The following is a 20966-nucleotide window of genomic DNA, read 5'->3' as shown; positions in this document are numbered from 1 at the left end:
TGCACATATTCCTGTTCAAATTATTGGCAACCTGAGCTCCAGTCCAAGGCTCTGATACCATCAGGAAGCCTTCAGCACCCGAGGACCTTCAGGAGCCCTTTCTTGCCCTCAGCACCCTCTCAAAATCCAGTTCTGATACCTGGTTCCCATGAGCCAGTTTCCAGCAACGTGTGTGGGTCCTTCAACTGTAAGTTGGCAGCAGCCTGTGTGAGTTCTTCGACTGCAGGTTGCCTCAGTTACTAAGGCCCTTGTTGCCTGTATCTGGTCTCCTGCGCTAGTTTGCTGCTACCCTGAAGTCTGCACCACTCATGGTTCACTGCCTTGCAGAAGTGCCACCATCTTGGGCTCAGACCTCTGAGGATGCAGGATTAAGCCGTTTAAAGCCTGTTCTGAGCCAAAAGCAACACAGCCGACAGTGGGACTATGTGGAGGAGCACTCTGTCTCCACTCCCCGCTCTTCTGGTTCCATACCAGGTGCAGTGCTTCCCTTGCAATAGCTCTGGCAGTACTGCCATTTTTGTTTGTTCTTCCCTTAAAGCCAACGTCTTATCTCACCATAAAGCCAATGTCAAATCTAGTTTCACAGCTCAACATGGATACCGAGCAGCTGAACTAACCTCGCATGTGGGACCTTGTCACAGATGTAACCTTCTCAAAACTCAAAAAGATTGGTTAAACACAATGTGCCATGCACAAAGTTATGCTGACTGTCCCTAATCAGTCCCTGACTCTCCAAATACTTGTACATCCAATCTCTTGGAACACCTTCTAAATGCTTATTGACATCAACCACACAAGCCTACAATTTCCTGTGTTATTTTTGGAGCAGAACAATATGAGCCTCCAATCCTCTGACACCTCACCTGTGGCTAAGGACATTTTAAATATATCTGCCAGGGGCCCCTACAATTTGTACATTAGCCTCCTTCAAGGTCCGAGGGAATACCTTGTCAAGCCTGACAGTTTATCCACCCTTATTTGCCTTAAGACAGCAAGCACCTCCTCTTCTTTTGCCTGTATAGATTCCGTTGTTGGCCTTACTTTCTTAGACTTTGTGCCTGTTTCCTGAGTAAATATTGATGCAAAAAAAATTTATGACCTCCTCCTTTTCTTCTAGCTTCATGTGTAGCTGACCACTCTGTTCTTGGATGCAACCTGGGAGATAGCTTCATTATGCACCTTTTCTCTGTGTCCTGCAACAACAAGGACCTCCCAGTGGCCAACTACTTCAACCCCTCACCCCATTGCTACACTGACTGTGTCTGTCCAAGGGCTCGTGTACTGCGAAGCTAAGGCCACTTGTAAATCGGAAGAATAGCACTATCTATTCTGTCATGGCAGTCTCCAACCAGAAGGCATAACTATTGACCTTGAATTTCTGCTTAACCCTCCCCTGGTCTATCTCTTTCCCTCGGCCTCTGACATCCTTCCTCCAGCTCTCTGCCCCTTCCCTCCCTTCTCCTATTGGAGAGGTACCTTTCTCAGCACTCTGCCCTCTCTCCCATCATCTCTCCTTTCTCTTCTTCCCCTCCCACCTGTACCTACTTAAGTTGAACACAAAAATCTGCAAACACTATAATCTTAGTATACACAAAACTGCTGGAGAAACTCAGCAAGTTGTGTAGTGCTCTATATGTAGCAAAAATAAACATACATATCCAATGTTTTGTTTCATCAAGTTATGAGGTAAAACCAGACAGGCACCTAAATAAGATGGTGGGGAAGGGAGGAAGGGCAAAAGGAGAATGCAGAGCTACAGGCAAGTGGTCATGGGTGGGAGGGCATGAGGGAAATAAAGCTGAAAAATGATAAGGGGAGGATAGCTCTGAATGGAGAGGATGGGAGGAGATTGGGGGGGGAAGAAATGGAGAGTTGGGGAAGACAGAGGTGGGAGTTGGATGGAATTGAGTGGCTCTGAGGGCGGGGGTGGGAAGAAGGGAGAGCTCAAAGGAGTAGATGGGGAGAGGTGTGAGGGGATAGGGAAAACTAAGGATTGGTGGGGGGAGGGGGGTGGTGGAATGGTGGAGGGAACCAGCAGGAGAGGAATCAAAGGCTGAGGTTGGTGTGGACACCAAAATGGGGTTGGTTGGGACCAGTGTGTATCTGTCGACAGAGGTGTCGAAGGTTACCGTATGTTGGCATTCAGGGATACTGGCGGAGTCATCGTCAGCTCCAGCATGTGGGTGGCCAGCACTGGGGTTAGCAGCGGTGGCATTGGACGTTTGAGCCTGCGGGTGGCTGGGGTGAAAACCTGCGTTGGAGGTTGGGCTCAGGCCTGAAATGTTGTTTCTGTATCTTTGCCGCATAAAGAATGCTGAATGTCTTGGGAGTTTCTCCAGAATTTTTGTATGCCCACTTCTTGTCTGTTAGCCTGTGCTCCCCTCATTTCTTCCTCAACCACCCCCCCACCCCTGCTTTTTTATTCAGGCATTTTCTTGATTTTCAGCACATCTGAAGGGTTCAAGCCTTGTGCTTTTTGTTTGCTACATGACCTGCTGAGTATCTCCATCCCTTTTGTGTTCTACAATTGGATTCAATAGTTGATGGTATGAGACAAAGTGAAAATGGAGGGTTGCATTCTGAATTAGAAGGTCTTTGATCTGTGGTTTGCAGCAGGTATCAGTGCTAGGTCTTTTGCTGCTTGTCATCTATGTTAACAATTTGAATGAAAATGTCAGTGTCTTGCTTAGTAAATTTGAGGAATACACCAAACTTGCCGGTATAGTGGACAGTGGAGATGGGTATCAAAGTTCACAACAGTATTTGGATCAACTGGGGAAGTAAGCCAAAGCAAGGCAGATGAAATTTAATTCTGACAAATGTGAGGATGCATTTTGGCGTCAAGCTAGAGTAAATTTTACACAGTAAATAGAGGGGCCTTGGAAAGAGTCGAGGATCTAAGAAACATGGGTGCATATTTCCCTGAAGGTGGTGACATAGGAGATGCTGGTGAAAAAGATGTTTGGAGTTGGGATATCATGTTAGTTTTGTACAAGTCATGGGTGAGTTCTTGAATGGATAGATTTAAGGAAGGAGGAGGAGGAGGGGGGTGGGAATGTTTAAAGGTGCACTTTTTTTTTACATAGGGTGGTGGGTATATGGAATAAGCTGCCAGAGGAAGTGGTAGAAGTGGGTACAATTACAACATTGAAAGGACATTTGGACATGTGCATGCACATGAATAGAAATGGAACACAGGTAAATGGGACTAGCTTGGGTACGTGTTCTGCACGGACTAGTTGGGCTGAAGTGCCTGTTTCTGTGCTGCTATGACTCTAACACACTAACAATCCTCAATCAAACACATACAGTATATATTCCTGGTTTGCTGCTCAGATCCTAATGACTGGCTGTGTGGAAGTTTTCCCTTGGCCTAATTCTATTTTCCCAGTTTCTTGACTCTTCGACCACTATAAATGTTGTTGTCAAAATGCTTCATGATTTTAAATCTGAGGTTCCCTTGCAGCCCCCACCTAACTACTTTATCGAAAAGACTGAAGCTTTTCATTCTTGGAATCATTTTTTGGAAGGCAGTACACCTCTAAAGAAGCCTTTGCTCTGTCTGCTGCCACAGGAAGGACCTCCCAGTCCTCTCCATTTCAATTCCACACACCATTGCCACACTGGCATGTCTGTCCATGGCCTCGTATTGCTAAATCAAGGCCACCTGCAAAGCGGAGGAACTCCCTATTTTCAGTCTTAGAATGTTACACCACAGTACAGGCCTTTCAGCCCATGATGTTGTCTGGCCTATGTAAACTTACTCCACAACAATCTAATTTTTTTCACACACACACAGTCCTTTGTTTTTTGTATTTCCATGTGCCTATCAGAGTCTTGAATGTCCCTATTGTATCTACCTCCCACCATCCCTGGCAATGCATTCAAGTCACCCAGACACAAATTACAGACACAAATAAATGAAAAAGATTAGATGGAGTTAGATTAGATAATATGACTAACATTATAAATGTAAGATGTAGGTTAGACCAGTATAATTTTTTTACATCAATTATGTTTGACTCCACAAAAATTAAATAGATTAAATCCTGCTAGATCAGATTTGTGTTTTAGGTGTAGATCTGAGATTAGAACTTTTTTGCATTCAACTTGGCAATGCCGTAAAGTTAGACCATTTTGGTTAGGGGTATGTAATTTTCTGGAATGAATTACGGGGGTCAAATTCCCACAGGATCCAATGTTATTTTTATTGAGTAATATTAAGGTTATAAGACCAAAACTAAAATTAAATGTGTATCAAACTTAATTTGTGTTAATTGCTTTAGTAGTTTCTAGGAAATGTATAGCAATATCATGGAAGTCAGAAATAGATTTAGGTATAGAAAGATGGCATGCAAAACTTTGCAGTTGTATAATTAGAGAAAATTACATAATCTGCAGATAAATATCATGTTTTTTTGAAAATATTGGCACTCGTATTTACAAAATTTGGGTTTGCATGCTTAAGACTTTCTGAAGACCTCACTTCTTGGTAACCTCCAATATAGACTTTATTTTATTTTCTTGGCATCCTCTGGTTTTTCTTTTTCTTTCTTTTTTCTAGGGGTTGTGGGGGAGGGGAGGTGGGAGGATGGGATTATATATAAAATTATGTATAATCTTTTTAAAATAATTTCTGGAATTGAATGTCATGTAACTATTCTGTGGTTTAAAATTTATAAATAAAATAATAAAAAAAAAAGGCACCCAGGACTCTCAGAATAAAAAAACACTTGCCTCCGCCTCTGACATTTCCCCAAAACTTTCCTCCTCTCACCTTAAACAGATATCCTCTGGTGTTTGCTATTATCCCAGGAAAAAGGTGCTGGCTGTCCACTCTATCTTAGCCCCTTAATCTTGTATACCTTTCCTCCAGGCAGAAAATATTCCATCTGCGTTCTATAGGTAAACCAAATCCAAGCAGTTATGGTTTCTTTGATCCCGTCTCTCATGAATTTCTGAATGAGCTTAGCATGGTAAGGTCTCTGTAACAAAAATCTATATACACCACATACACTGCCTTTCTTCATCAATTTTCTTTATCACCTCAAAAAATGCTATTGGGTTTGTAAGGCACAACCTGCCTCTCGCAGAACCTTTGAGAAGACCATCTCTCTCTTTCTTCCACCCCCTCCCCCACCATCTTCACTTTGCTCTTTACCCTATAGCCAGTTCTCATCCACAGAGGCTGCTAAAATCTTGTACAGCACAACATACAACGATTGTGGCTCTTGCAGTGCTGACCTTTGAAGCGGGCTTTTTTACACCCTACGATAGTTTTTAATTGCAACTACCTCCTGGAACAGTTGAAGTAACCTATCTCCCTGATGCAGTATTGTCTAAATCTTGGACTCTAGCACATCAATTCTAAGCAGCAGAGACTGACCTCAACCGTGTTTGCCACAACTCCCACTGGTTTCCATCAGTTTCCTCAGTACAGCTTCAATGCAGCTGCGATCTCTTTGAATATTTAATGAACAATCCACTTTTCATAGAATTCCACACTCTGAGGTCACTGAATTTAAAAACGCACAAAGTTCAAATCATCCCAGCATTCGGGGTCACAATGTTTTCCACAGCATACAGTATTCCAACCATGACCTGATGTTTTATTGGTTTCATTGTTTGTGATTGATGTTGACTTTCTCCTCTTGATGTATTGTGCCCACAGGTTATTTGAATTACATTCTCCTGACGGCAGACATGCAATCCTTCTGCAGAGCAAGGATGCTTCTGAAGCACATGCCTGGTTCGTGGCAATACATGCCAGCATCACAGCTCTAATCCCTCGGGCACTGTTGGAGTTAAGTGAGCTCCTGGGCCCCAGTTGCAGGGCCATTCAGCACATTGGCTGGTTATCAGAACAGGTAGAGAGTTCTACGTGTTCAAGCCTTGTTATCGGGCTCCACAACCCTCCTGCCATTTCAATTAATCAGACTTCCTATGAGACTCTAGATTTATTCCAATCTACTGGCAATTCCTTCACACTTTATTCCTGCTACTTTGTTTACTGACATAGGAATAGCTCCTGCTCCAGGTGAAGTCTATGCCAGTAATTTATGATTTTGGGAGGCTGGACTGCAACCTTGAAGCTTCTGTTGGCTGATGGTTACTGGACCCATACTCAACTGCACTGTCACTCTTAATGCCTGTGTTCTAAGTGTTGACAATCCTATGTTGAGGACATGCTGGAGAAGGTGTGTTTGTAGTCTAGGTCCTAGACTCTAGGTTATGGATAGGGGTAGATGGGGGAAGGCAGAGGGTTAGGGACTTTCTGTGCCTTGTCATTCTTGGGATTGAGTGCTGTGCTTTTGCAACGCTGTGATTTCTCTTTTGCTTGGGCTGCAGCTGAAGGTGGAAGGTGGGAAGCAACAATGGAAACCGGTGGTGGCCATCCTCACGGATAAAGATTTGCTCCTTTACAACAGTGTACCGTGGAACCGGGACCTATGGACATCACCTTGCCAAAGCCACCCACTACTGGCTACAAGGTATGTACAGAAATGGACAACCAAAGGCATTTGATTGTATAAGATAAAACAACATTCTTCAGTCCTTGGTGCAAAAAACATCCAATCACACGTACAAACAATTTATATGTATTACAGATATACATATATAAACAAAATATTGTTCACTCAATGGTAGAATCTGCGAGGGTTTGTACGAGCAGTTCGTCGATCATTCAGCAGTGTCACCACTGCCTATTGGAAGAGCCAGCTTGGTGGTCTGGCTCTATTTTTCCTGATGGGAGCAGCTGGTAGATGCTGTGTGCGGGATGGTAGGGGCTCCTTAACGATATTATGAGCCCTCCTGACAACTATCCTAGTAAATCGTGTCAATGGCGGAGAGGGAGGCGCTAGTGATCCTCTCTGCTGCTCTTATGGTCCTGTGGATTGACCTCCGATCCAATGCTACAGCACCCGTACCACATTGTGATGCAGCTGGGCAGGATGCTCTCAATAGACCTTCTGTAAAAAGACAACAGGATGGTGGCCAGTAGCTTTGCCTGCCTCCGTCCTCTTGGGAAGTGCAATCATTGGTGGGCCTTCCAGATAAGTGAGAAGATGTGTGTCCAGGATAGGTCACTACTTAAGTGGACTCTGAGGAACTTGGTGCTCTCAATTCTCTCCACTACTGAGCTATAAACATGGTGGAGGTTGGTCATTTCCTGAAGTCCACAATCATCTCCTTTGTCTTGTCCATGCTTTAGTTATTCTTTAGTGGCGTTGTGGTGACAAGCATCCCCTCTACGCTTACCAGATAAGGAACAGTGGACTAAATCTTGTTATTGGAGCCTAATGACTTGAGGTGGTGGAATCAGAGAGGTTAGTTTCCCTGCCAGTGATCTTGAATTGTCAGTCTGAAGTGAAAGTGGAGTTGTGAAAGAAATCTGCAGCTGGTGGGTGCTTTATAAATAGCTATGTCTAGCTTTTACTCTAGTCTATGTGCCCACTTAGTGCCCCACACAGGGATATCCATCAGATTTGTTTTTGTGGTCCAACTGAGCGTTATGGACCTGATGGGTAAGGGTCAAGTGAATTGCTGGGTGAGGGTGAAGGTGCAAAATCTGGGATGGATCGAGGGGGTTTTGACTAACATGAAGTGCAATCATGTGTTTTTACAGATTTGATTGATGGATGAGCATTAGGGTAAAGCTTTATTTTGGGACCTAATATTCTGCTCTTTCTGTTCCCCCATTATTCAGGTTGGTACACTCAGGATCTACACGAGGTTCCCCATCCATTAGCTCAGAACTGACGTTTGTCACACGGACGGGCTCACGACAAGGAATTGAGATGCACGTTTTCCGTGTTGAGAATCACCAGGATCTGTCGACGTGGACACGAATGCTGGTCCGAGGCTGTCATGGTGCTTCAGAGTTGATTAAGGAGGTGACCTTGGGTACGTGTCATGTCTACTGATCATGTTTTATAAGCATGATGAATGCATTGCATGTGCTCTGTATTGTATGGTTAGTGGGAAGGATGAACATTTCTTTTGGTGGGGGGGAGTGGTGAGGAGGTTTCTGATCAGAATGTGGAAATGTGCAAGGCCATTCTGCCTGTAGAGTCAGTTGTGCTCTTCCCTGATTGTGGCCAACCTTGTTCAGAGAGGAAGGTGGAAAGAAATGCTGTGAGCAGATCCACACACAAGGTGTGAAGATTTAGCACAAGCCCACCCTTCTCAGCCTCATCACAGGTTAATCAAAAAACAGTAGGAAGCTGTTCCCATTGGAGCAGGGATCGAGGACTAAAGATCATAGGTACAAAATAAATGGGAATAGAATTCAGAATAATGTTAGGAATGCTTTTTGAACAACTTGGGATCTGGAATGTACTGCCTGCAGATTTCATGATGGCCTTTATAAACTTCTGCAAGTGCACTGTGGACAGTATACTGACTGGTTGGTCATGGTCTAGTTTGGTGCCCAGGAATGCAAAAGGCTGCCGAAAGTGGCATACCCAGCCGAGCCCATAATAAGCTTTGACAGGAGTGGCCAAACATTCTTAATGCAAGAGTCACAAACAATAAACTTCAGATGTTTGAGAACTGCAAGATATGAAAAAATATTATATGCACTATTTTACTCATACATGCATATCTTGTTACAAAAATGTTATATAAATATTTAAAAATACATGTACATAATAATTATTCATGCATGTAGTTTTTAAACCTCTAATTTGTATTAGTTTCAATAATCAAGAAGTACACATCTCTACACCAAAAGCATTCAAGAGATTGGATTTACAGTACAAGTATTTTGATAGACAGGGAGTATTAGGGGATAGTCAATGTGGCTTTGTGTGTGGTAGGGTATGTGCAAACAATGTTGTAGAGTTTTTTTTCGGAAGTTATCAGGAATGTTGGCAAAGGAAAGGTTGTGGATGTAGTAATGCCTTTGAAACGATCCTGTATGGGAGGTTGGTCAAGAAGGATCAGCCGCTCTGTATTCCGAATGAGGTAGTATATTTGATTAGACAATGGCTTTATGGGGAAAAACCAAAGAATGGTAGTAGTTTACTATTCCTTCTAACTGGGAGGCCTGTGACTTGCGTACTTCAGGGAATGGTGCTAGACCATCTATATCAGTGGTCTGAATGATGTGGTAAATTGGATCGGCAAATCTGCAGATGACATTGATATTGGGGCTGTAGTGGAAAGCAAGGAACATTCTCAAAACTTGCAGTGGGACCTGGACCATCAGGAAAAATGGGCTGCAAGATGGCAGGTGGAATTTAATGCAGATAAGTGTGAGGAGCTGCACTTGGGAAATGAACCAGTGTAGGATTTGCATGGTAAGCAATAAGGAACTGCAGCAGGGCAGAGGGATCTGGGAATACAGATACATTATTCTTTGAAAGTGGTTTCGTGTGTAGATAGGTTTGGAAGCAGAGAACCACAGAAGCAGAACCTTCAGCCCCTCTTAACTGTGCCACACTACCATTCTGCCTAGTCCCACTGCACCTGGGCCACAGCTCTCCATAACCTGGCCATCCATGGACCTGTTCATATTTTTCTTAAATGTCAAAATTGACCCTGCATTCACCACTTCAGCTGCCAACTCATTCCACATTCTCACCACACTCTGAAGAATTTCCCCCAAATGTCCCCTTTAACATTTCCCTTTTCTCCATAACCCATGTCCTCTCATTCTTGTTTCACTTAACATCAATGGAAAAGACCTGCTAGCATTTTCTCTATTTGTACCCCTCATGAGTTGGATGTATCTATGCAGTCATTGATGTACAAGGAGTAGAGTTTGTAGCTTCGTGGTCCAGGATTTAGCCACATTAGTTTATCTGTTATTTTCTTTCTCTTGTAGACCTTCTGTAAGGCACCTTAAATATCAGTATGGGGATATTTTAGTGTCTTCCACTGAAAAATTATCCAAAATAATTATTTAGAACTTCTGCCATTTCTCTATTCTGATCACTAATTCCTCAGTCCTCTTCTCTCTGCAATAGAATATCTTTGAAATTTATGTAATATTGTATTAAATATGGCACTGATGATCCTGTCACCCTTTTAATTTATTTTGCTCATCTACTTTAGCCATTTTACCTTGTACCACTGTAATTTGATTTACTTAAAATTGGGACCTAGTTTCAGACCTGTTTCCCTCTTCCCCTCCTCACTGTACAGTATTTTTGTAATTCTACCTCAGTTTGATCACTTTTGAGTACATAAAGTAATTTTTTTTTAATTGCAATGTATCACCTTGAACTTGTCAGGATTAAATTCTATCTGCCATTGTTCTGCCCATCTTTCCAAATGACCAGCATGCTGTAGACCATGGTTACTCTTCTCACATTCCTGTCTAATGGGGAAAAGGGCAAAAATCTAAGCTCCACTGTCAGTTCTTGAGAGAAAGTTGAACCCATGATCTGACTTGAGATGAGAATGCAATACAGCAGATAACAGTCTTTCTGCACAAAGCATTGCAGAAGACGTGCTGGAGAAACTCAGCAGATCACTTTCTTCAGCACTTGTGCATTGCACCGCAATCCCAGCATCTGCATACTTTTCTATTTAACTCTATACAGATTTTCTGCATTCTCTTTCCTCATTGCTTCTGGTCCCAATAGTCCCCCTCCTTTTCCTGCAAAGTTGCTAACTCTCTGTTAATTGGTAAGGTGTCCCTGAAGTAAAAGATCAATTATAATCTTACTGAATGGCAGGACAGGTGTCAGGTTATTCACTGCTTCTGTTGTCCATGTCTTTGATCTGTTGAGTCAATCCAGCCCTCCTGGGACTGATAATGTTGACATTTACTGCCATTGTGACAAGATGTAGTGGACCTTATTTAACTCTAATTAATTTTAATTTTAACCAGGGTGCACCTGGAAAGAAAAGGACGTCAAGCTGATCATTAACTACGAGAGTGGTTTCGTAATGTCCCAGGGCAGTTCAACAACCGATTCGTCCAACATTCTACTTAAGTATCCGTTTGAAAGGTTGAAGTCATCTGCCGATGATGGGATCAGGATTCTCTACCTGGACTTCGGAGGGCCAGAAGGAGAATTGGTGTGTACAGGCTTTGTTAAATTTTACTTTATATTTTGTAAATGATGAGGCTGAAGGCTTTTCTTGTTCATGTTTTCCTTCTTCACAACCTTAAAACTTGAGGTTTGCAGCATTGTCCATATGAGAAACAACAGAGAACTCTTTGCCTGACTGGGCCTCCTCAGGCTTGTACTCAACGTGCAAGGGGTCAGAGATGATGAGTTAATGTTCTGTGATTGGTGGTAGTGCAACAATTAAGCTACCAGACTGGTAATTCAGGAGAATGAAGCATAGGGACAGAGAGTCACTGAGGTGTAGGGGTAAAACAGTGAGTTCCGTGCTGAGGACCAGCTACACAGAGTCAAAGAGAAGGAAACTGGAGGGATGGTAAAGATGAGGAGAGATTGGAGCTGGTGTGTGGGGAGACATGGTTTCATTTGAGAGGTGCCGAGAGAGCTCGGGGCAGGGGTGGGGGGCAGATGTGGTTAAAGTTACAAGAGAGTGAGGAGGGAGAACCATCAGAGATCATGTTGCTGGAGGTGGGCTATGGAGGGTGGGGGTATAACTGAAGCATTACTTCACTACCGCTTGTTCAACTCCCCTAGTATGGCTGGACGGGCAGGAAGAAAGTATAGGAGACCCCCCCCCCTCCCAAGAGTGTGTTGCTCTCTGATCTGTATGCTGCTTAGAGTACTGGTGGAGAGGATTCCACTGAGCTAAAATGACAGCACCATGAGTGCTTGGCTGTCCATTTGGGGGGGGAGAAGGGGTGTGTTTCTGGGCTTGGAACCAAGAATACTGGATGGTGTGGGTTAACAAGTTGTGAATAAGACGAGCAGCCTGCAAAGGAATACAGCTTGTGGTTGAAAGATGGAATATAATGTGGGGAAATGTCCACTTTGCAAAGAAGGATTTTTTTTTTAAACTGTTATTTTAGGAGAGAATATTATGCTGAAAAGGGACTTGGGGTCCTTGTAAATTAGGGCAGCATAGTTATAGTGGTTTGCACACAATATTACATACCAGCGACCTGGCAAGACTCACCAGTCTATAAATCCCAGGATCGCCCCCCCCCCCCCCCACCGTACCTTTCTAAACAAGTGGACAACATTTGCTATTTTCTAATTTTCCAGCAACTCTTCTGTGGCCAGGGAGGATGCAAAGATCATCGCTAATGCCCAGCAATCTCTTTCCTCGCTTCCTGTAATCATCTCTGGTATATCCTGCCGAATCCCAGGGAATTATCTATCCGAATAAAAATAATACAGCACTTCTTAACCTCGACAATGCTCTAGCCTGGTCTATGCTGACCTCACATTCACCAAGATCCCTTTCCTGAATGGACACTTAAACAAAGTATTCATTTAGAATGTCCCCATCTCTTCTGTCTCCTTTTCTTCTTCCATCCCCCCCACCACTTTATTCCTAATCCGTCCTACCCTTAATCTTGTTCCTCACATGTGTAGAAAATCTTGGCTTTCCTTGATCTGATTTGCTAAGGACATCTCATACCCCCTAGCTCTCCCAAGTCCTTTTTTTCAGCTCCTTCCTGGCTACCATAGAATTCTTGTAAGCCCTTACTGTCTTTTGTTTGCTAAACTTCATGTGTTGTGGAGCGTACATGGGCCATTACAACTAGATCTTTCCCCTTCCACTCCAAATTCCTCTGCCGGTCATAAGAAGTCCCGAAACCAGGAAATGGGCAGGTAACACAGCCTTTGGGACTCTCAATCCTTGTGGCAGAGAATAGTGTGGTCCCATGACTATACTATCCCCTACATATCTTTTCCTACCACCTCCCCCTCTAGATCATAATATATAGGAGCAGATTTGGGCCATTCAGCCCATCAAGTTAGCCTTGTTTTTGTATCATGCTGATTTACTATCCATTTCAGCCCCCATTCTCCTGCCTTCTCACCATAGCCCTTGATTCTCCTCCTTACCGAAACCTTTCTTCCTCTGTCTTAAAATATTACCCAATGATGACCTCAATATCTGTCCGTGTCAGCAAATTACATAGATTCACCAACCTCTGGATAAAGAATTTCCTATTCTCTCTGTGCTTAAGGGATGTTTTTGTATTCTGTGCCTGTATTGCCTTCCTTGCATTAACATGGTCGAGCCTGTTGAATGCCACCCACCTTGTACAACCTCGAGGTGAGCTGAAAAATTCTGTTGGTGATGGGAGGGGATAGGGAATTTGCGTGAAAGGACTAAAAGTGATAAGTCTTTGAGGATTGTGATGTCTGCTGAATGTGTGTATTTAAAAAGTTTTATTTTTCTCTCCAGGCCCTGGACTTGCACTCATGCCCAAAGCCTGCAGTCTTTGTGATTCACTCATTTCTTTTGGCTAAGGTGACCCGGATGGGGCTCTTAGTTTGAAGGATTGCCTGATGAAACCTCTGTATCAGCATCAACTGAGCAAAAAAAAATTTTGGTCTTTCTCGGGGAAGGAAAACTACAAAAGTAGAGAGAATGGTGGGTGGAAGATCCTCACCTCGTGTATGGAGAAATCTCAAGCCTCAGTCGTCACATGCAAACCTGTAGATGTTTCTGATTGTTACCAAACGTGCCTTTTAATATGGAATAACTGCATTCATATAATTGCACAATAAGCTTATTGATGTATAGACAGTTGTTTTAACTTTGGATACACAGTTTTGTAATTTTTCTAAGTTTTCCACTCTTATGTGAGCTGCTCTGGTGTTATCCGGTGATTGGCGCTTTCCAATTGGCGCTTTGCAATGCCATCTTGAAAACTGCTGTCACTTTAATTTGGGTCCTTTGTAATGATGCATCAGCCTGAATTGTTCTGCCTGCCAGAATGTTAGCTCTGCACTGTTATAGAGCAGGAAGATGTGTGAATTACAAAGCTTTGATTTTTTTTTGTGTTAGGAAGCACAGATGTCCAAATGCAGCCCCTTTCTTAATGGTGTCAGTATTCCTTTGCCATTAGTATATGATATTCCTGGTTTAGGTTTTCACAGTCTCATATCTGTGGGATTGGTGACCTGTGGGGCTGGGCGTGGTGGAGGTGGCGGTGACCCGTGGGGCCGGGTGTAGTGGTGAGGGAGGAGGTGACCCATGGGGTCAGGCATGGTGGGATCCTGGTGTTGAGGTGGTCTGTTCACTGTGTAATGATGTCAACATGTGGGAAAATACTGACATTGATGGTGTGATAGTGGAATGGAGGGACTGGCACTAGTCTCTGCCCCAGAATTCTTTCTTTGTGGAGAAGGGAATGAGATTTCCCCTGGACAGGTCATGGTGAGAGGTGGTGAGGTTAGTGATCATCTCAGAGCTGGAGGTGAAAGCTTGTGTGAGGCGTTTCCTCCAGTATTCAGACTGTCCAGCTCTCACTGACATCCCAATGTAACTTCTCCTTTCCTCATTCCAATGAAGGGCTTCACCACCTCCCTATTGGTGATCATGACACTACAGTAAGGATGTGATGGAGCAAGAGAGGGTGCTCAACATTTGCAAGAATGTTGCCAGGACTGGAAAACTTGAGTCATAAGGAGAGATTGGAAAATCTGTTTTCTCTAGATTGATGGAGGTTGACGGGGGTTTTCTAGAGCTTTATAAAATCATAATTAATAAGCTATTGGTTAGTCTCTTCTTCAGAGGAGTGGGCAGAAGTTTAAAGAGATCTTTAAAGTTTAAAGATTTGAAAGGATCCTGGGGACACCTTTGCACAAAAGGGTGGTGGATATATGGAACAAGCAACCAGTGGAAATGGTAGAGGTGGGTAGAATTGTAACACGGGTACATGGATAGGAGAGGTTTGGAGGAAAGTGGGCCAAACAGATGGAGATAGGCTTAGCTGGAATAAGTTGGCTGAAGAGCCTGTTCCTGTGCTTTAGTTTTGTTTGTTTCTCTTAGATTGATCCTGGCTGCATCTCGGACCATTTGGTTGAGCTAGTTTAAAGGAAAGGCAAAGAATGTTATAGTTTACCGGGCTAGGAAATTAATTGCAGGACTTTCTAAATCTTCTAGCCCACCAGAGCTAGTTGGCAGGTTAGCAGTAATACCTGAATATGATCTTGGGATGGGGTGATGTGGACAGTGGGTTTGTGGATACCCATATTTTTTTGAGAGGGAGAGGATATTAGCTCAGCAACTAAATTATAAGATGGTCCAGGAAAAGATCATTTTTTCTGGTATTTAGTGGGTGTTTCTGAGCATTCCTCTTCCTCTTTATTGCACCTCCATAAACTACACCCCCAGTACATTTTGAGTGGTGGGATGAAACTGGACCCCCGGAGAAAACCCACGCAGACGTGCGGAGAGTGTACAAACTCCTTGTAGACACTGTGGGATTTGAACCCGGTCCTGATCGCCGGTGCTGTAAAGGCGTTACACCAACCACTACGCCAACTGTGCAGCCCCTCTCTCTGCCAACTATTCCACTCTTATTATGATTTTATGGCCCAATATATGGGTAAACTGTGATTGGAGGATATAAGTGTAGCCTAATCCTGAATGTGGGATGAATAAGTTGAGCATAAAACTTGAAAGTTACTGTGGATCTGGTGCTATATTTCATTATTTATATTTGAGCCCAATTTAAATTCAGACATCTCTAATGAAATCTGATGAATTCTTAATTGTGATGTGATTCTGGCAAAATTAATCTATTATCTCCTGTAATTTCAGATTCCCTAAAGATTAAAGTGAGCCCCTTCTCTTTCTTGATCACTTTGCACAGACCCTATCTGGTTTGTTGCCTGATTAACACTACACTGCTTGCACTTTATGCACCAGCCCCTGACTTGACTGGTGTGATTGACCGCTTCCCTAATGGCTCCAAGTAGTTCGATTACTTGTTGCCAAATTATCTGTCTCTCACCTCTATAACTTGTCCCTCATTTAACCAGCCCAGCTGGGATTGTGGCTAGGAGGGGGCTTGTAGATTGGCTTCAAGAGGATCTGGACCAAGTGAGTGAATGGGCGAGGATATGCAGACACAATGTAATGTGGAAAAATATTGAGTCATTCACTTCTGTTTCTTTCTAAAACAGAATGTTGAAGCATTGAATAACATTGATGGTCAAATAAACCCAGATATCCTTACTCTCACAAATCAGTCGGCATGATGGCACAAAGGATAGAGTTGCTGGCTCACAGCTCCAAAAATTCAATCCTGACCTCTGTGGCATTTACACCTTCTCCATGTAGCTGTATGTGTCCTCCGGGTGCTCTATTTCCAATCATCAGTTATTTCCCTACTCGTGAAGGTGAGTGGAAGAATGTGGGCGAAGTTGATGGCAATAAAGGGAGAGAAGAGGGATGAGTTAGGATTTGTGTGAAGGTTGGTTAATGGTCAGCATAGGTAATGGCTGAAGGTCCTGTTTCTATGCTTTATGACCAATGTCATTTTTGCAGCCTTATTTCACTGAGGTTGCTCAGAGATTTGTATAGGACTTTCTGCAACCACTCAGAAATATCTTGGATCTGAGCACTCGGGAGGCACAAACTCCTGGGATCTCTGTTCCCTCAACTAGCAAGTCCCTTATGACTATCTCATTGCCTGATTACACCCTTTCTTTCAGAGCTAATGATCTGGCTGCTGCCTTTCCAGCTCAGCCATATACAAAGGGGTATACTTGTTGCTGAGGGGAATGGCCATAGGTGACCCAGGACTTGCTTTTTTTTCACCTTTCCTCTCTCTGTGTTCACCCTTCTACTGGCTGAATTTTGCACTCTTGAGTGCAACCATCTGCACAAAAGTCTGGCTCAGCCTCCCGGAACATCCAACTCCAGCTCCAGTTCTTAATGTGGTCTTTCAAGAACTGGAGATGGCTGCATTTCACACAGATGTATCATCAGGGAAACCATAAGATTCCATGAATTCCCACATCCTACAGGATGAGCATTCTACTCCGCTGCCCTATCTGCCTCCCTAACTCTGACGTTTCGATTTGCCCTTGGGCAATTAATAGAGTGTTCCTTGTCCCTGGGATAATTATTCAGCCTTGCTGACATGAGGCTTAGGTAAGATTGTAAGGAATAAGCAGGAGTCCTCCTGGCCCAGTGCCCCCCCAAACCCCAGCTCGGCACATTCGCCCTGCCCTGTTGCTGGCACTCCCCGGCCCGGTCCGTTCACCCTGCTCCGTCACTGGCCTTGGCTGCATCCACGTCCTTCCATTACCTTTCCCATTGATCAAATGGGCCTTAAGCTGGCAGAGGTGCAGAAAAGATTCATGAAAATATTGCTGGGACTGGTAGGTTTGAATCATAACGAGAGACTGCATAGAGCAGAACAGCACCAGAATAGGCTCTTTGGCCCATACGTCTGTTCTGAACATGATATAAGATTCAAATTCTCTTGTGCACATCTCTCCATTCCTTTCATATTCATATCTGTCTAAAGCCCTTTCAAATGATACTATTGTATCTGCTTCCACCACTATCCCTGGCAGCCTGCTCGAGGCACCCACCAGTCTCCATATCCATTTTTTAAAAATTGCCCTGCACATCTCCCTTAAACTTCTCCCCCTCACCATAATTCCATGTCCTATTTATATGCTTTTGCTATGGGGAAAAGATTCTGACTCCAATCTATCAAGGGCCCTCATGGTTTTGTATATCTACCAGGTTTTCCCTCAGCCTCCTATGCTCCAGAGAAAACAACCTAACCTCTCTCCATAACTCAGATCTGCTAAACCAAGCAATATCCTGGTAATCCTCTTCTGTATCCTTTCCAAAGTCTCCACATCCTTTCCATAATGGGACGACAAGAATTGCAGACTATATTCCATACAATGTTCCAAGTGTGGCCAATCCAAAGTTTTGTATGACTGCAAGATGACTTCCTTACTTTTATAATGTCCCATCCAAAGAGGTCAAGCACACCAACCGTTTTCCTTACTTATCTACCCTGTCTACTTGGCTACATTCAAGGATCTTTGGACTTTAACCCCCAGATCCTTCTACACAGCAACCTCTCCCATTAAGTAGATATTCCCCTTTCATTTGACCTCCTAAAGTGTAACACCTCACACTTATCTAGATTAAACTCATCTTAAAAGGGACTCTGGATTACAAACACTGGGACTTTATTCCCAAATGCATAGGAGGAACAGCAATGAGCTTGCAGATATGTAAAGGTTCCATTATTGTCACATAACACTACATTTAGAATGTAACATACATGAAATTCTTTAACTTTTGTCTACTGCCCCTAACAGAAACCTACAGGACCTGGTGTTCCTTGGCAGTCTCCTCTCCAAGTAATGACTAGGTCTGAGATTGCTTCGCTTCTGAGATCAGACAATCTCAGGCATATTCAGGCTACTGGGTTTCTATTATGAAGTTATTCTATTATAAAATTATGAAAGGAATGGTTAAGGTAAATAGTTATGGGGAAATCTAAAACGAGGGGACAGAGTTTTTAAAAAAAGGACCTGAGGGCTGCACAGGCTGGTGGATATATGGAATGAGTTGCCAGAGGAAATGATAGAAGTGAGGACAATTTGAAAAACATTTAAAAAGATAAGTGGATAGGAAAGGTTTAAAGAGATATGGGCCAATCAAGGCCAATGAGACTAGGTTGGTTGGTGTGAAGTTGGGCCAAGCAAGGCCAATGAGACTAGGTTGGTTGGTGTGAAGTTGGGCCAAGGGCTCGTTTCTGTGCTATAGAACTCTTGACTCGACTTGGAAGATGGTTCCTGAAACTTTTTCACTTCCTTGTGTAGTCAGGAAATTTGGTTACATCCAGATTCTTTGCCTAGATTATTGAAACCATTGGTTACAATTTACCAATCTGATTTATCAATTAATTAACCTGCCTCTTTTCTCTTTGCCTATGCATTCTCGTACACTAGTCCAGGACCAAGAACTCTTGCTTTCAGCAGCAGTTTTGTGTGGCATCTTAATGAGTACTTTGGAAATCCAAATTCTGTCCCAAGCTAGCCATCTTGACCAGGTAAATCAAGGGTTATGATACAAAAAATATTGCCTCTAATGGTAATGTTTAGCATAAATTACTAAACTGGTGCAGGTAGTGAATGTGAACACTGCCCATAGGCTGGTAAATGGTATGACAGCATTGCTACTTTGTTATATTTGTACAAAACCCTCTTCTGTAAAGAAATGCCACAAATATTTTCAGAGGTAGTGAACTGCCTTGGAGAAAGGTGCTGTCACTGAAGGCACAAGAACAGCATTGACTTTTAGCAGCCCTTGTGTTTGATTAAATTGTTACTGATCTCTAATTGCCAAGAAAATTCTATTTTTCTAACTGTCTTTGTCTTGTGCTAAAATGTTGCATTGTGATACCAAAGTTAAATGAGTGGGAAGATTATTAGACCCATCCTTGGGTGTCATCATCCTAAAATTGAGACACAAGATTGTATCCGCACTGGATCCCCAGTGTTATTACTTTGTACATCACATGTATAGAAATAAATTATCCATTTTATGCTTTGATTTTTCTTCCGGCTTGTAGAATGTTTTCTTTTGATTACAGTAAGGTGCAGCTGAGATCCCAGAAAGCTGGTTGAAGACGTAAGAGTACTTTGTTTCTATTGCATATCAAATGGAACATGGGTGTGAGAGTGAAGGCACCAATCACCATTGGATGTATTGACAATGGGTGATATTTTAACAAGTTTGTGGGTAATAGGAACTGATGTTTTAAAAAGTAATAGTTGAGGGGAAAAAGGCAACAAATATTCAATGTTAAAGATACAAGTTCAGGTAATGAAGTAAAGCAATGAGAAACTGGAAGAACTTAGAAGGTCATGCTATGTTCATGGTCTGTCAATGTTTTCTGTTGGGGCCCTTTATTGTGTATCGATCAAAAGTACCGAACCAAAACATTGACCAGTTAAGGATGCTGCCTTACCCACTGAGTTATTTTCCAGTTTCTCATTGTTTGTTCAAGATACCAGCATGTTTATTTTGTATTTCTCAGATGACTGAGACAAGTGTGTGATGTAGTGGCCACCACTGCAACCTGACATTGGGAGGAGGAAGATATGGGTGGGGGGGGGGGGGGGGGGGGGGGGGGGGGGGGGGGGGGGGGGGGGTGGAGGAAACAGTTAGATTTGGTGTTAAAACAAATAGGAAAAGTTGAGGCTACTTTCACTGAGCAGAGCCAAGATTCAGGAAAAGGTAGACTGCAGTTGGTGTTAGAGCTATGGGAGCCATTCACAGCGGAGGTGAAAAAAGTTCAGAACACAAATGCTACCAATGTGATAAAATGGGGTCCAAAACTTAAACCAACCAGGATGTTGATTCAGGATGAAACAGTGAAGACACTTGTTACTGATTTCCATTTAACTCATATTCTTCTTGTGTCATACCCATCGCTGCACTGACATCTGGATATCAGTAACAAGTAACATTTAGAAAGCAATGCAAAACTGACATAAAACATTGGCAAATAAAATTGAGAGATCTTTAATTAAGTAAAGAGCAAGAAGGATATAAAGGAGAAACATTCAAAGTGGATAAACCATCGTGCCCTGGTTAAAAAAAAAATCTATCACTGGCGACTGCACAGGAGGAAATGGCACTACTTCTGACAATTTCCAGTCATCTTCAGGTGGAGGCATCAAATTGTTTCATCATATGTATCAAGATGTAGTGGAACAACTTTTACATGATATAAAGATGAGTTTATTAGCATACATACATTATATATCCAGCCAATTCAACCCATACTCAAGTATGACAGGTAATGCAAAATAAAACAAGTGCAGGGTATGGTTCTACAGAGAGAATGTTCAGTTAAAGCAGTGCAAAGTCGATCATTTTTTGTGAAAGGCTAATTCAATAGTCATTACAGAGGTGAAGAAAATATCAGATTCAGAATTTGTCATGAACATATCACAAAGTTTGTTTTGCGGCATCACGGTGCAAAAATTTATATAAACTTCATTATAAAATAAAAGTAGGGCAAGAAAAAGACAAAGTAATGGTTCATTGTTCATTCAGAAACCTTACAGATT

The 20966-nt window shown here is 42.8% G+C and overlaps 1 protein-coding gene across 1 annotated transcript in view; it reads left to right on the top strand.

The window, feature by feature from the left end:
- sntb2 (syntrophin, beta 2) overlaps positions 1 to 19440 on the top strand; it is a 33538-nt gene extending 14098 nt beyond the window's left edge. The window contains exons 3-7 of the mRNA XM_069901912.1: positions 5672 to 5867; positions 6349 to 6491; positions 7709 to 7905; positions 10841 to 11031; positions 13300 to 19440. Coding sequence (XP_069758013.1) covers positions 5672 to 5867; positions 6349 to 6491; positions 7709 to 7905; positions 10841 to 11031; positions 13300 to 13392 — 820 coding nt within the window. The 3' untranslated portion in view covers positions 13393 to 19440. The remainder of the gene's footprint in view (positions 1 to 5671; positions 5868 to 6348; positions 6492 to 7708; positions 7906 to 10840; positions 11032 to 13299) is intronic.
- The last annotated feature ends 1526 nt before the right edge of the window (positions 19441 to 20966 follow it).

The sequence above is a fragment of the Narcine bancroftii genome, chromosome 10, assembly GCF_036971445.1.
Source record: "Narcine bancroftii isolate sNarBan1 chromosome 10, sNarBan1.hap1, whole genome shotgun sequence".
NCBI classification, from domain to species: domain Eukaryota; kingdom Metazoa; phylum Chordata; class Chondrichthyes; order Torpediniformes; family Narcinidae; genus Narcine; species Narcine bancroftii.
The sequence above is the reverse complement of the archived record's forward strand: the minus strand, read 5'-3'. Positions and strand labels throughout refer to the sequence as shown.